The sequence below is a fragment of the Geotrypetes seraphini genome, chromosome 3 (assembly GCF_902459505.1).
Source record: "Geotrypetes seraphini chromosome 3, aGeoSer1.1, whole genome shotgun sequence".
Taxonomy (NCBI): domain Eukaryota; kingdom Metazoa; phylum Chordata; class Amphibia; order Gymnophiona; family Dermophiidae; genus Geotrypetes; species Geotrypetes seraphini.
In genome coordinates this window covers 284,382,348-284,397,317 of record NC_047086.1, presented here as the reverse complement: position 1 = coordinate 284,397,317, position 14,970 = coordinate 284,382,348, and the positions used below count along the sequence as shown (strand labels likewise).

The 14,970-nt window shown below is 45.5% G+C and overlaps 1 protein-coding gene across 4 annotated transcripts in view; it reads right to left on the bottom strand.

Moving 5' to 3' along the window:
* Positions 1 to 14,970, bottom strand: part of CCDC88A (coiled-coil domain containing 88A) — a 612,058-nt gene that overhangs the window by 475,116 nt on the left and 121,972 nt on the right. For all 4 annotated transcript variants that reach the window (XM_033936818.1, XM_033936819.1, XM_033936822.1 and 1 more), the window contains one exon: positions 6,033 to 6,116. In XM_033936818.1, coding sequence (XP_033792709.1) covers positions 6,033 to 6,116 — 84 coding nt within the window. The remainder of the gene's footprint in view (positions 1 to 6,032; positions 6,117 to 14,970) is intronic.

The following is a 14,970-nucleotide window of genomic DNA, read 5'->3' as shown; positions in this document are numbered from 1 at the left end:
TGCTCCCCTTGAAGGCCTGCCCCCTGAAGGCCTGTCCCCCCTGAAGGCCTGCACCCCTCCCGAAGGCCTGCACCCCCTCAAAGGCCTGCACCTCCCCGAAGGCCTACACCCCCCTCGAAGGCCTGCCTGCCTGTTCCCCTTGAAGGCCTGCCCCCCCCTGAAGGCCTGTCCCCCCCCTTGAAGGCCTGCACCCCCCGAAGGCCTACACCCCCCTCGAAGGCCTGTCCCCCCCTTGAAGGCCTGCACCCCCGAAGGCCTGCACCACCCCTTGAAGGCCTGCATCCCCCCGAAGGCCTGCACCCCCCCCGAAGGCCTACACCCCCCTCGAAGGCCTGTCCCCCCTTTGAAGGCCTGCCTGCCTGTTCCCCTTGATGGCCTGCCCCCCCAGAAGGCCTGCACTCCCCCAGAAGGCCTGCACCCCCCTCGAAGGCCTATCCCCCTTGAAGGCCTGCCTGCCTGTTCCCCTTGAAGGCCTGTCCCCCCCTTGAAGGCCTGTGCCCTCCCTTGAAGGCCTGTCCTCCTTGAAGGCCTATCCCCCCCCGAAGGCCTGCACCCCCCCCCCCGACAGCCTGTCACCCCCCCCTAAAGGCATGCCTGCCCCCCCCCCGAAGGCTTGTTCCCCCTTTGAAGGCTTGCCTGCCTGTTCTCCATGAAGGCCTGTCCCCTGAAGGCCTGTCTCCCTCCCTCCACAAGGTCTGCCTGCCCGCCCCACCCTGAAGGCCTGCTGCCCCCCCCCCCACTACCTTGAAGGACCGCTCGGCCCCAACACCACCACCACCACGAAGCACTGCTCATTCCCCCGGCCTCCCCGCTTCATTTCCCTGGGGAAACAGCCTGCAGCAAGATCGTGCGATGCTAGCGATCTTTGCTTGCTTCGGCTGTTTCCTCCGCCGCGGTCCCGCCCCTCCTCTGATGCTGACATCGCGATCTTGCTGCAGGCTGTTTCCAGACGCGACACCTGGCGCAGGGGAGGGGAACCTGACTGGACCGGGAGCACCCCCTCAGGGCTTGGCACCCGGGGCGGACCACCCCCCACACCCCCCCTTGGTACGCCACTGACTAGGTCATATTATCATTATTCCTATTGTTAAAAACTATAAGGAATCCATCTCAGCAATGGACAATTACAGACCTATAGCTAATATTCCATTCTTCAAACTTATGGAGGGCCTGGTGAATGCTGTTTTGATGGGAGTACATGGAAAAATTTGATATCTTACATGAATCTCAAACAGGCTTTTGATCGAATTACAGCACTGAAACTGTCTTAGCTTCTATGGTAGACTATACCTTTCAATTATTTACTGTAGGAAAGAATGCACTGATTTTACAATTCGATCTAAGCAGTGCATTCGATTTGGTTGATCATGACATCTTGCTTGAATTCTTAGACACCATAGGAATTTCTGGTTAGGTTCTGAGATGGTTCAAGAGCTTCTTAAAAAACTGCACATATCAAGTTTTTAGTGAGGAAGTACCATATTTTTCGGGTCATAAAGACACACTTTTTCCCCCCAAAAAAGTAGGTAGAAAAAAGGGTGCGTTCTATGGAGCAAATACAGCCCCCCCGGGTACCTCTTTTAATTGCACTTTATCGGCAAGAGCTTTCCATGCTCCTGCCCTTCTCTCCATAGACCGCTGCCTCCTGATGTGTTCCGGCAGCTGCAGAGCGGGGCAGAAGGCAGGCATGAGCTTTTCGCGGCCTGCCTGGTCCCGCGCTGCTCTCAGAATAGTTTATGTCAGTTCTCGCGGGACGCAAAGCTATTCAGATGATGTTTGAGGCCTCAAGGATGAAGGGCAGCACAGCGAACGCACGACTCCGGGCAATGGTCAGGCCCCAGGCACTGAAGACACCAGCGGTGTGGGGGTCAGTGAGGGAGATCTCACGCTTCTTGAAGCTCATGACCAGCCGGGACATAGAAGGAAAGATAGCCGCCGCAAAGTCGAAGCCAGCAGACTGAGGGTGTGCAGCAGGCTCCGCCAGTTAGTCGACGAAAAATAAAACTTTTTTTTTTTTAAGAATCAAAAGAAAAAAACACAGCGAAACGGTAATATGAAAATAAAACACGAGCCATGGTGAGAGAAGGCATGAAGCAAACTAAGTTCAGCGCAGAGAGTTAAAGATGGACTTCTCAGCTCCGCAGAAAACTAAGAACTGAGGAGACACGCCCTGTGCTGGGCAGGAAGGCACCCACGCATGCGCGCTGCGGCAGACTCGAAACTTCTGAGTTTTCTAAAAGCAAATCTGCTTGCGAGGCTGTCCGCATCAGGGCTCCATGGATGACATCACCCACATGTGAGAATAGGCTGACTGCTTGTCCTGGGATGAACTCTTTACTATATTTAAAGTCTGAAGAGGCAATGCTGAAGACAACAACTGAGAAAATTCTGTGGACATCTGACAGAGGAGTTTCGATAAAGAAGACTACTCAGAAGGACAACAACTGTAGAAAGAGAATGTTCTGGTGCTGAAAAATCACCATCATCTGCAGTAAAGAATGGTTCCTGCTCAGAATCTCCAACCAAGTCAGAATTCTGGATTGAATGAGAACAGTGCCGGAGAATCGATGCCAAAGTCTCAAGATTGCTGTCGGTGCCGTAACTGGCTCAGACTGAACCGGCACCGAGAGGAGTGGTGTCGACACAGAAACAGACTGTGTCAGTACCCACATTTGAAAAAACACTCACCCATTTCCTCCCGTAGCAAATTGTCAATGTTTCGCTTAAGGGAGAGCACCGGTACCATCGGTATCACGCTACAGTCCCATGAGGATGGGGCCGATGTCAAACCCCTCGTCAAGTTAGCATAACATGAACTTTGAGCTGAGTCCCAGTGGTTTGAACTTAAGGGAAAGCACCTATACCATTGGCTTTTTTGCCGGTACCATCGGAGTCGTGCTCCAGTCCCACAAGAATGAGGCTGATGTCGAGTCACTCCTCAAGGTCGGGACCGGGTACTTACAGAACTTCTTCAATCACCGGTACTGTTGGCTTTTTCGCCGGTACCAACGGTGTCGCGCTCAAGTTCCATAAGGATGAGGCCGATGTCGAGCCACACCTCAAGAGTGGGATCGGACACTTACGGGATTTTTTTCAGGTCAGCATGACTTGACTCAATGCCATTTTGACCCAAGTCCCAAACAGATTAAGGAAAAGCTTCCTAGCTAATTTACTCAGAGACAATATGGTGCGACACTGAAGGCAGGTCAGATGTTACTGCCAGTGTCGATATATGCAGTGTCACCTGTATAAGCACTGAAGTCAGTAGTGACATCGATTAGTCCTTGTTGAAAAAAGTTCAAGGAAACTATAATACCGAAGTCGACATCACTGGATCCTGTGGTGTCGTAGATTCTGCGGTGTCAAAGGATCCTGAGGTGTCAAAAATTTGGCTCCACACATCCGAAGCGGGGAACTCCAAAGACAGTGTCGACATGAAGTTCGTTGCTGAAGAAAAGTATAAAGACTCCTCTTCCTTTTTTTTTTTTTTTTTTTAAACAGCAACAAAATTCAAGACAGCGTACAAGCCCCAAAAGGTCCGAAGAAGCTCGAACACAGCGTCGCTTGAAGAAACTCAAGTTAGCAGCCTGACATGGACGGGAACAGCACCCCAGCAAAATTGAAGTCGGAGGTGAACAAATAGGCCCTGTGGAGTCAAACCTGAAGACGACCTAACTAAACTAATTTCTAACATTGCTTTTTTTATTTTATTTTTTCAAAGACAAGAAAGCAACACTAAAGAAATAAAGGGGACTGACTAAAATGCCAGAAAACCGCGAGAGGGGGAAGGCAAGAAAAAGTTTAACAACTGTTAAACCACACACTCGTGCATGCATGGTGCGGGCTATCGTGAACTTTCTAAAGTCTTAAAGTGGCAATGCACTTTTAAAGTGTCCATACCGGGGGTTCTGTCGGTGACATCACCATGTGTGAGAGAGAATATGCTTTTCCTGGGTTAAATAGGTATAATCTCTTTCAGTCAGATGTAATTGCAGACCCCAGGCTGTAAAAAAAATCCACAATTGTTTCCTATCCAGAGTCCCATATTGGGCCCCGGTCCTGCCACCCTCCCCCCACCTCTCCCGAGTTTTCCAGAGCCGGATCCATCGTTAAAATCCCCCCCCCAAAGGTCAAATGGCCTTCCATCTTTTGTTGGAGGAATGCCCCAAGGTCCGAGAACTGAGCTATATTTTAACTTTCATCTGGACACAATACTTTTTACCATTAAAATACAGTATTTTTCGCGCCATAAGAAGCACCTGACCATAAGATTTAGAGGAGAAAATCAAGAAAAAAAACATTCTGAATCAAATTCTCCCTGCCAGGTTCTGCACCCTGTCCCCCCTCTGATTAGTCCCAGCTGACTAACAGTTCTTTACACCCCCAGTGCCTTTTTAAATCCCCCCCAGTACCATTCATTTGTATTTATACCTGCCTATTAAAACATTTCTAGGCAGTTGACAAAACACTGAACTTCACTAATATCGCCCATAGTACAACTTACTTGAAAGAAAGCCCTAGTTCTTTCATTTAAAATGTCTTTCCCCTGCCACAGCGTATCCTCCAGATCCAAAATCAACTGAAGCTCAGCCTCCATTCGACTATCTGTTTTGTATCTAGATTATTTAGGTTTTCAAGCAAGAAAGTTTGCTCATCATCTTCTCTCTTAAAACTCTTTGAGAATGCTCGGTGCACCGAAGTTTGTAGCTAGACATCTGAAGATTAAGGAAAGGGAATTCGAAAATCGCCTCTAAACCCCTCATACCCTACTACTACTTATCATTTCTATAGTGCTGCTAGACCAGTGGTCTCAAATGTAAACCCTTTGCAGGGCCACATTTTGGATTTGTAGGTACTTGGAGGGCCGCAGAAAAAACAGTTAATGTCTTATTAAAGAAATGACAATTTTGCACGAGGTAAATCTCTTTATAGTTTATAAATCTTTCCTTTTGGCTAAGTCTTAATAATAATAATATTGTCATTTATAGCTAAAGAGAGATATGATTAAGAAACTGTTTTAGTTTACTTTTGTGATTATGATAAACATACCGAGGGCCTCAAAATAGTACCTGGCGTGGCCCCCAGGGCTGCGAGTTTGAGACCACTGTGCTAGACGGAAGCAGTGCTTTATATTAAGCCCGCTCCTACTTTTTTTAATATCAACTTTAAATGACTTTAAATCCATCTTGTATGTCATGGTGGGTCCCATCTTCTTCAAGCCTTGCGCCCCGATGGAATGCAGGAGGAAGAGGAGAAATAGCACAAATCTAACCACAGCAGCTCAGTACTACTCTCAACCTTCATTTTTGCAAAATGGGGTACCAGGAAGCTCTGGCCACGTGCAGCTAACCCTTTGCGTATGCACCTCCTCTATTTACCCAGCTTTTGGTCTGGAAAATTGCGACGCGAGCAGCAAGTGGGAGGCAAGGGGAGCCTGGCGCGAGGAGCAATCAGGAAGGAAGGAGGAGATTGGCACGAGCCAGGGGAAGCAGGGTATGAATGCTCTGGCTGAGGGAAGTACTTGGTGGGTGGTGCCAGTTAGGCGCGGCTAGCGCTGTGCGCCAAGCAGGTTGCACTGTGAGGAACCTGCGAGGAGCGAGTGAGGAGAGGGGCAGCCCGAGTCTGAGCCTCTGCCGCCGAGAAAGGCTGTGAGGAGCTCAGCCTCCAGTACCATCTCTGCGTCGGGAAAAAGAAGTGCACCACTGCAGCATGCCGCTCACACTGCTGGCCGATCCCTGGCCCAACATGCTGCTGGTCCAGCATGACCCAGAGAATGGACAGAGTGGAGCTGACGAAAATGCAAAACATCATCAAAGAAGGTGGAAAAAGAGTTTAGTAATGCGGTGTAGGCTGCCGGGGTAAGGATGAAGAGTAGGTATTGATGGTAAAAATTTGTATCTTTCCTGCATAAGATGCACCGACATTTCCATCCATTTGGGGGGGGGGGGGGAGTGCGTCTTATGGAGCAAAAAATACAGTAATATTTTATTGTTCACACACACTCCATTAAAATAAATTAATATAACAATTACCTCTTGAATGTGAACTGCAACAGATGCCTTTGTGTCAAAATCTAATCCTTGGATTCTTTCAATGAAGTCTTCCTTTCTCTCACACTGAAAAAAAATATTAATATTTAACAAATTATATACAGATCTTAACATATATACTTTATTTCGTGGTGCTAGTAAATAGCTGATTATTAAGAACGCTATAGCACTAAAGTATCTGCAACTGCAAGAATGATGTCTACTAAAAATAATACAAAATTACATGGCTCTTTTATTAAGCTGCGCTAGTAAATGGGATTAGCATGCTGTAATGTGGGTTTTTCCCACATTCTAAGCCCATTTCTAGTGCGGCCATAAAAGGGACATTTTTCTATTTGTTAAAATACTGACCTTGTGCTATTAGCATTAGTGACATTTAGAAAAAAAAAGATCAACATGTAAGTACTTACTGTCTACTGTGGATGTGCTAATAGGTTGGTAGGCCTGTGGTGCAGTAGCTGAACATCACACCATGCCTGTTCTCCGCCCCTGACATGCTCCCTCCTAAAAAGTTTTACTAAATAAATACTGTGTGCTTAACACATGCAGATGACAAAACAGAACACTTTAGCGTGTCCTGTATTAGGTCATTTTTTCCTGTGTTAAGTAGGCTCCTAGACAGCAATGTAAAATAAATATAAAGTCAATTGAGGTTGTACATGCTCAGAAAAAAAGTTCAATTTTTAAACAAAGTTTTGTGTTTGTTTCTACATACTGGCATGCATTATACACATGTTAATTCACAGGTATGTATGCATACAAGAAATCTATTTGTAGTTTACATGTTTAGGCACTCAAATGAAGTGTGTGTTCAAGATTGTACATTTCTAATATTAATAGCTGACAACAGTAATGGAGAATGGTCAATTTCATTTTTTCACACAAATTGATTAAACTGAAGGGCTGTACCTCTCACTGAGGTATGACTCGGCAGGGATCAGAGAGGGGATCTGGTGACACTAGACACAAGAGATTTGAATATTCTTTTAAGGCAGTGGAAGGAAAGTTGGGTTGGGTTAGGGAAGGGAGTGGGGTGACTACAGCCAGAGTTTCTTTTTTTTAAGTCAAGGGAAGGGGGGGTCTTTTTTTAAATCAGGTCACAGAGGGAGGAAACAGCGGGTCACCAGACTATCAGGAACTTTTTTCTCCTCAGTTTCAGAGGCAAAGGATTGGAAAGAGTGATTGGGTTGGGGGGAGGGGCAAAGAGGGTACAGTTAAAACACCAATTCCTCTTAACCAACCTTTCTATGCTGCCCCAGACCTCACAAAAAGTTTCTCTTCACATATGTACATTAAAAAGCATTTTTCTCTGAACTGATGTGAAATTTATAGCAACTCTATTACCATTATTTTTTAGGTTTGAACAATTTTTATTGATGACAATCCATACAACCAGAATCAATCCATACAATCAGAACAAAAGGTATACAACAATGTACAACATCATATGTGAAAAAAAGCATCCAGAGTCATCAATCGTTTTTAACTGTATAACCCAACCGTATACCCCCCTCCACCCCCGTTATAACAACAAATCTCCCTTTAAGCCAGGGCTATGGGCAAAAACAAAAAGAAGCCAACATCCTACTAGTCCCCACATGGTGTCCAAAGAAGCACATAGATTCCACCTTCTCCCTCCTCCCCTACCTACTAAATTCCAACCCTGCCACCAAGGAAAGGAAGATGAGTGTTTCCAGTGAAACAGCAAGGTAGCATGGATGACCATATTCTTTTTTTGCTAGAGCCAAAAGTCCCCCGTCCCGTCCCCATGCACTGTGCAGCCTAATATCTATGCCAGAGGCTTTAACTCTTATAGCCTCCAGGACTGCCTTCCCCCTCCCCCCTCACATCAGAATTAAGCAAAAACTAAACAAGCAAATTTAAAAAAAGGAAAAGGGGAGAACTCCCACCCCAATAGGGCCCTCCTCCTAACAGACCGTCAACAGGACTTCTCTACAAAGAGTTCATTATGAGGCTCCACCTCTTGGGTCAAGGAATCGAGATAAGAACTCCAACTACGTAAAAATGTTACCCTTCTCTTTAGATAACCCTCCACCATTCAGGCCTCCCATTGTCAATAAGAAGGCAGTTCCAAGGAGGTTCAAGATTGCAGTATGCTCTTGTGAGCCAGGAAATATACCTTTCGACATACCAGAACTCCCCCTCGAGGAAGTCCCTGAAAACCCCCTGAGATATCCAACACAAATTTGTCCACTGTTCCCCCGATAGAGCAATTGAATAATTTACCTAGATAATGTGCTATAAGGTACCAAAACTGTTGGATATTCCTAAAGCACCAGAAAGAGTAGGCTAGCATGTTGGGTTCCCCACCACACTTGATACAAAGTGGTATATCAATTCCACCCATCTTGAAGAGCTGGGACTGTGGCAAGTAAGCCTGATAAAGGACATGGAAGTAAAATTCCCGCAAACTCTCTCCTTCTACCGAACTAGGAATTCCCTTAACATTCCTCAAAATCTCCCATGAGCCCAGATCCAATTGGAACTCTTTCTCCCAAGGATTTAATTCTTGACACATCCAAACTTCTTTCTAAAGTAACCAAAGTTCTATAAAGGGATGAGATTGAATAGTTTGCAGCCTCCATTCCTTTAAAAAAAAAAAAAACCCAAACTTCTCACACACCTTCCAATGCTCTTACCCAGAAAGTTCAGTGAGAGCGAGCTGATAACGTTCAATCTGGCAATATGTGAACGTATCCCCCCCAGAACACACCAAAATCCCCTGGAGTTGTGAAAGAGGTTTCAAACATCTGGACTCTTCTACCACGTTCTACCAAAGTCAATCCCAATCTTTCTCAATATTGAAAAGCAACATTATCCCTCCCCGGAACGAAAGCCAGGTTCCCTCTAATAGGTAATTGGTCAGTCACTGCTGGATCTCCTTCAGCAAACCAACCAGACTCTGCCAAGCCACCTAAAGCAATTGCAAGAGAATACTCTGCCGGAGTTCCAAAGGGAAAGAGCCCTAAGGTTCATGCAATAATGAGTATAGTGAGTATGGGGCATCTAAGGTTTCCTTCAGATGGCAAAGGTGGGGAGAAGAGTGTTGGTCTTCAGCAAGCACCCAGTGCTTCAAATGGTGCAACAAACAGGCCAAATTATATCTCCCAAACTGAGGAATCCCCAATCCCTCTTGTCTTCAGGAGCCTACCAGAAATGCAAACTTAAGTGTGGGAGTGTGTGTGGTGTAGTGATTAAAGCTACAGCCTCAGCACCCTGAAGTTGTGGGTTCAAATCCTGCACTGCACTTGTGACCCTGGGAAAGTCACTTAATCCCCAATGCCTCAGGTACATTATAGAGAGTGGGAGCCCTCCGGGACAGTTAGGGAAAAATGCATGAGTACCTGAATAATTTGTAATCCGCATAGAATTGTAGGCTATGTGGAATATAAATTATTAAAATAAATAATAATAAAATAAGTTTCAACTTCTTGTGACCCCAATAGAAACATGTCTGAAGGACAAATAACCATGGGAAAGATAACATGACATAACAAATTTTTATTTATATACTGCAAAAGTCTTTTGGTTCTATGCGGTTTACAAAAGAGATTGGTTTACCATTGTCAGTGAGCTACAATAGATAGAATATTGGCATCAACAAGTTAACAATAGTTTCACATCAGTATGCTGCTTTGAAGGGATTCTAAGAATTTTGAGAACAGATGAGTTTTTAATAGCTTTCTAAAATACATATATGTTTATATTCTAACCATTTGGCCCAGTTCAGGATCCCTGGAAGCGGCTTGGTATGATAAGAGTCAGTTAATGAATCTTTTCTGAGTATAGCCTTTGACTGAAGAGTAGGTAAAAATTATTGGGAATGTATGGAGCGGTTTGGTGACGAGAACAAAAATTGAGCAGTTAGGTAGTTAGGAACTAGGCCATGTAGGGCTTTGTAGGCAGCATTTCCCCCAATAGGTTGATCAAGATCTTGGGCTGATCAGCCTTCCTCTTCCCGATGGCAGAATTGACGTCGGGGAGAGGAATGCTGGTTGGCCGAAGCAGGGAGAGCTTGGGGCCTGTTATTGGTGGCGTTTGGGTCCTGGTCCCGATGGTAATGGCAGTGGCAGTGGCTTGGGGGAGGGCAGGGAGAAAGAAAGAAAAAGGGCAGGCAAGGAGACAGAAGGAAAGAAGATAAACAGAAAAAAATGAAAAGGAGGCAGAGAGAAAGAAAGGGCAGGGAAGAGGAAGGAAAAGTTGGGGGGAAGGAATGAGGTCTGGAGGAGAAGAAGCATACAGGCTAAAAGAAGGGAAGAAAGATTGTATGCACAGTCAGAAGAAGAAAGTGCAACCAGAGACTCATGAAATCACCAGACAAGGTAGGGAAAATGATTTTATTTTAAATTTAGTGATCAAAATGTGTCTGAATTTATATCTGCTGTCTATATTTTACACTAAGGTCCCCTTTTACTAAACCGCAATAGAGGTTTTTAGCGCAGGGAGCCTATGAGTGTCAAGAGCAGCGCTGGGCATTCAGCGCAGCTCCCTGCGCTAAAAACTGCTATCGTGGTTTAGTAAAAAGGGAGGGGGTATATTTGTCTATTTTTGTATGGTTGTTACCGAGGTGATAGTGCTTAGAGTCATCTGCTTTGACCTCTTTGAAAAACCCTGGAATAGGAATGATGATTAACATTTTCTATGCATACAGTGTGCTTTGTGTTTTTTTTTTAATTTTATTGTTGGTAGATCATTTTGACTTGGTCATTTAAAAAGTAGCTCACAAGCCCAAAAAGTGTGGGCACCCCTGCCCTAGAGGAAAGGAGAGACAGGGGAGATATGATTCAGACGTTCAAATACTTAAAGGGTATTAACGTAGAACAAAATCTTTTCCAGAGAAAGGAAAATGGTAAAACCAGAGGACATAATTTGAGGTTGAGGGGTGGTAGATTCAGGGGCAATGTTAGGAAATTCTACTTTACGGAGAGGGTGGTGGATGCCTGGAATGCGCTCCCGAGAGAGGTGGTGGAGAGTAAAACTGTGACTGAGTTCAAAGAAGCGTGGGATGAACACAGAAGATTTAGAATCAGAAAATAATATTAAAGATTGAACTAGGCCAGTTACTGGGCAGACTTGTACGGTCTGTGTCTGTGCATGGCCGTTTGGAGGAGGATGGGCAGGGGAGGGCTTCAATGGCTGGGAGAGTGTAGATGGGCTGGAGTAAGTCTTAACAGAGATTTCGGCAGTTGGAACCAAGCACAGTACCGGGTAAAGCTTTGGATTCTTGCCCAGAAATAGCTAAGAAGAAAAAAAAAAAAAATTTTAATTGAATCAGGTTGGGCAGACTGAATGGACCATTCGGGTCTTTATCTGCCATCATCTACTATGTTACTATGTTACTGAATGGACGGCACCATACCATTTGCTGTATAGCTGGTACCTCTGGTGCAGTAGGGCGTCGAGGCATTGGTGACCTCAATGAAGAGATACGCCTCAGGGGTGACACAGCCTGCACCAGCTTTTCTTGATAAACTTATCATTCCTTACTCTTCTCCATGGATCCTCAGATCAGCTGACCATAACTTAACGACTGTCCCCCCAATCAAGGAACTTTATTACACTAGAAACACTAATTTCTCTGTTACAGCCCCAACCCTTTGGAATGCCATGCCATCTCACCTTCGCCAAGAAAATTCTCTTGATAAATTCAAAACTAAACTAAAAACTTTCTTATTCTAAGACGCGTATCATAATGTTTGACAATACCCCTTTCCAACAGCACTTCAGTATACAAAAAGAACCGCTTTTAAGAAGCAACCTCCTCTCCTGGTGTCTTTTCCTCACCCCCTCTTCCCCTCATTTATTTTATGATGCAATTATATAAACTTTCCTTTTCCCCTCTCCCTCAAAATTGCGTTCTAATTTATGTTCAACCTTTTCTTTTTATCCCCATTCTTAAATCTATTTTAACGTTTTTAGCTTTGTAAACCAGCAAGATACATGATGATGGTCGATATATTAAAATGTAAATAAACTTGGAAACTTGGTGGTGGTGTCAACGCTTGACATGCATCAAATGACTCGATAAGGATTCCTGTGATTCTTGCTGCAATGGTGAAGATGGCCTCTTAGTAGGTTTAGCCAATGCCGGTACTGAATCTGACATCTAGGGAGGCGTTGATGTCAGTACTGCCAGTACCGTCAGAGTAGTCTTGTCTTTGGATGACATGGATGTCAACGGTTCCTTGAAAAGTTTTTCCTGCTGCAGACATTAAGCCTTAAGGGAACACTTGTGCAGCATGAGACTGTGGGTACAAAAGTCCACTAGATGCTCCAGGCTCAAGACACTGAATGCACCACTTATGCGAATCAGTGATACAGATGGCCCAGTTACGAATGCACTTCTTGAACCCACCAGAAAGTTTCAACATTGAAGGGAAAATTTCAGTGGCAAAGTGAAATGCCTCAATTTTACCAAAGTGGAACATAAGAACATAAGAAGTTGCCCCCGCTGAGTCAGACCAGAAGTCCATCTTACTCAGCGGTTCGCTCCCGCCGCGGCCCATCAGGCCTAGTGCCTGAACAGTGGTCCCTGATTAATTTTGCAACTTACCTCTAATCCCATCCCTATAATCTACCTTTACTCTTATCTGTACCCCTCAATCCCTTTGCCTTCCATGTACCTATCCAAAGCTTCTTTGAACCCCTCTAGCGTGCTCCTGTTTATCACATCCTCTGGTAGCGCGTTCCATGTATCCACCACCCTCTGTGTGAAAAAGAACTTCCTGGCGTTTGTTCTAAACCTCTCCCCTTTCAATTTCTCTGAGTGCCCCCTTGTACTTATTGATCCCCTTAATTTGAAAAATCTGTCCTTGTCTATTTTTCCTATGCCCTTCATGATCTTGAAGGTTTCTATCATGTCTCCTCTAAGTCTCCATCCGCTTTTCCAGGGAGAAAAGCCCTAGCTTTTTCAGTCTGTCAGTATATGAGAGGTCCTCCATGCCCTTTATTAGCTTAGTTGCTCTTCTCTGGACCCTCTCAAGTACCTCCATGTCCTTCTTGAGGTACGGCGACCAGAACTGAACACAGTACTCCAGGTGCAGGCGCACCATAGCACGATACAGTGGCAGGATGACTTCCATTGTCCTGGTCGTGATACCCTTCTTAATGATACCCAACATTCTGTTTGCTTTCCTTGAGGCCGTGGCACACTGCGCCGACGCCTTCAATGTTGTGTCTACCATCACACCCAGGTCTCTTTCAAGGTCGCTCACCCCTAGCGCTGATCCCCCCATTTTGTAAGTGAACATCGGGGTTTTTTTCCCTATATGCATGACCTTGCATTTCCCTATGTTGAAACTCATTTGCCACTTTTTGGCCCATTTTTCCATTGTTGTCAGATCTTTTTGGAGATCTTCGCAGTCCTCCATGTTATTGACCTTGTGATATAGTTTGGTGTCATCCGCAAATTTAATAACCTCACATTTTGTTCCTGCTTCCAGGTCGTTAATGAATATATTGAATAGGAGCGGTCCCAGCACCGACCCCTGTGGAACTCCGCTCGTGACCCATTGCCAGTCTGAGTAATGTCCCTTTACTCCAACCCTCTGTTTCCTGTCCGCCAGCCAGTTTTTGATCCATCGGTGGACCTCCCCTTGCACCCCATGGTTCCATAGCTTCCTTAGTAGTCTTTCGTGTGGCACCTTGTCGAAGGCTTTTTGGAAGTCAAGGTAAATGATATCTATGGATTCCCCTTTATCCACCTGGCTGGTTACCCCCTCAAAGAAGTATAATAAGTTCGTGAGGCCTGACCTGCCCTTGCAGAAGCCATGCTGGCTCGACTTTAGCTGCCCATAGTTGTCGATGTGTTCCCAGATGCTGTCTTTAATCAGTGCTTCCATCATCTTTCCCGGGACCGAGGTCAAGCTCACCGACCTGTAGTTTCCTGGGTCTCCCCTTGAGCCTTTCTTGAACATGGGCGTGACATTTGCTATTCTCCAGTCTTCCGGAATCTCTCCGGTTTTTAGGGATAGGTTGCATATTTGTCGAAGTGGCTCAGCTATTTCGTTCCTTAGTTCCTTGAGTACCCTTGGGTGAATGCCATCCGGACCTGGCGATTTGTCGCTCTTTAGCCTGTCTATCTGCCTGAGGACATCCACCTTGCTCACCTCTAGCTGGACCAGATTTTCATCCTGCTCTCCTTTTACGATCTCCTCAGGCTCCGGAATGTTGGTTGTGTCCTCCCTCGTGAAAACTGACGTGAAGAACTTATTTAGCCTGTCAGCTATCTCCTTTTCCTCTTTTCCCACTCCCTTTCTGTCCCCATCATCCAAGGGTCCCACTTCCTCCCTTGCTGGTTGCTTCCCCTTAACATACCTGAAGAATGATTTGAAGTTTGTTGCTTCCCCTGCCAGTCTCTCTTCATATTCTTTTTTTGCTTTCCTAACCACTCGATGACACTCCTTTTGGTGGTTTTTGTGTTCCTTTTGGTTCTCCTTTGTTTTGTCCTTTTTCCATTTTTTGAATGATGCTTTCTTGTCACTTATCGCCTTTTTCACTGCATTTGTTATCCACACTGGGTTTTTTGTTCTATTTTTTTTGCACCCTTTCCTGTACTTGGGGATGCACAGGGTTCTGTGCTTCATGCACTGTGCCCTTGAGTATGGTCCAGGCATTTTTCTACGGACTCCATCTTCCTTGCGCTGTCGTTGAGTTTCTTTCCCACCATTTTCCTCATGGCATCATAATTCCCTTTTTTGAAGTTAAGTGCAGTCGTTGTAGTTCTTTTCACCTTTGATGATCCAATTTTTAGCCTGTACTGGATCATGTTGTGATCGCTGTTTCCTAGTGGGGCTAGTATCGCCACCTCTCCTTAGCAGGTCCCCCTAGTCCGTTGAGGATTAGGTCAAGAGTGGCATCACCCCGTGTTGTTCCATGACCAGCTGTGTCCATGAAACAA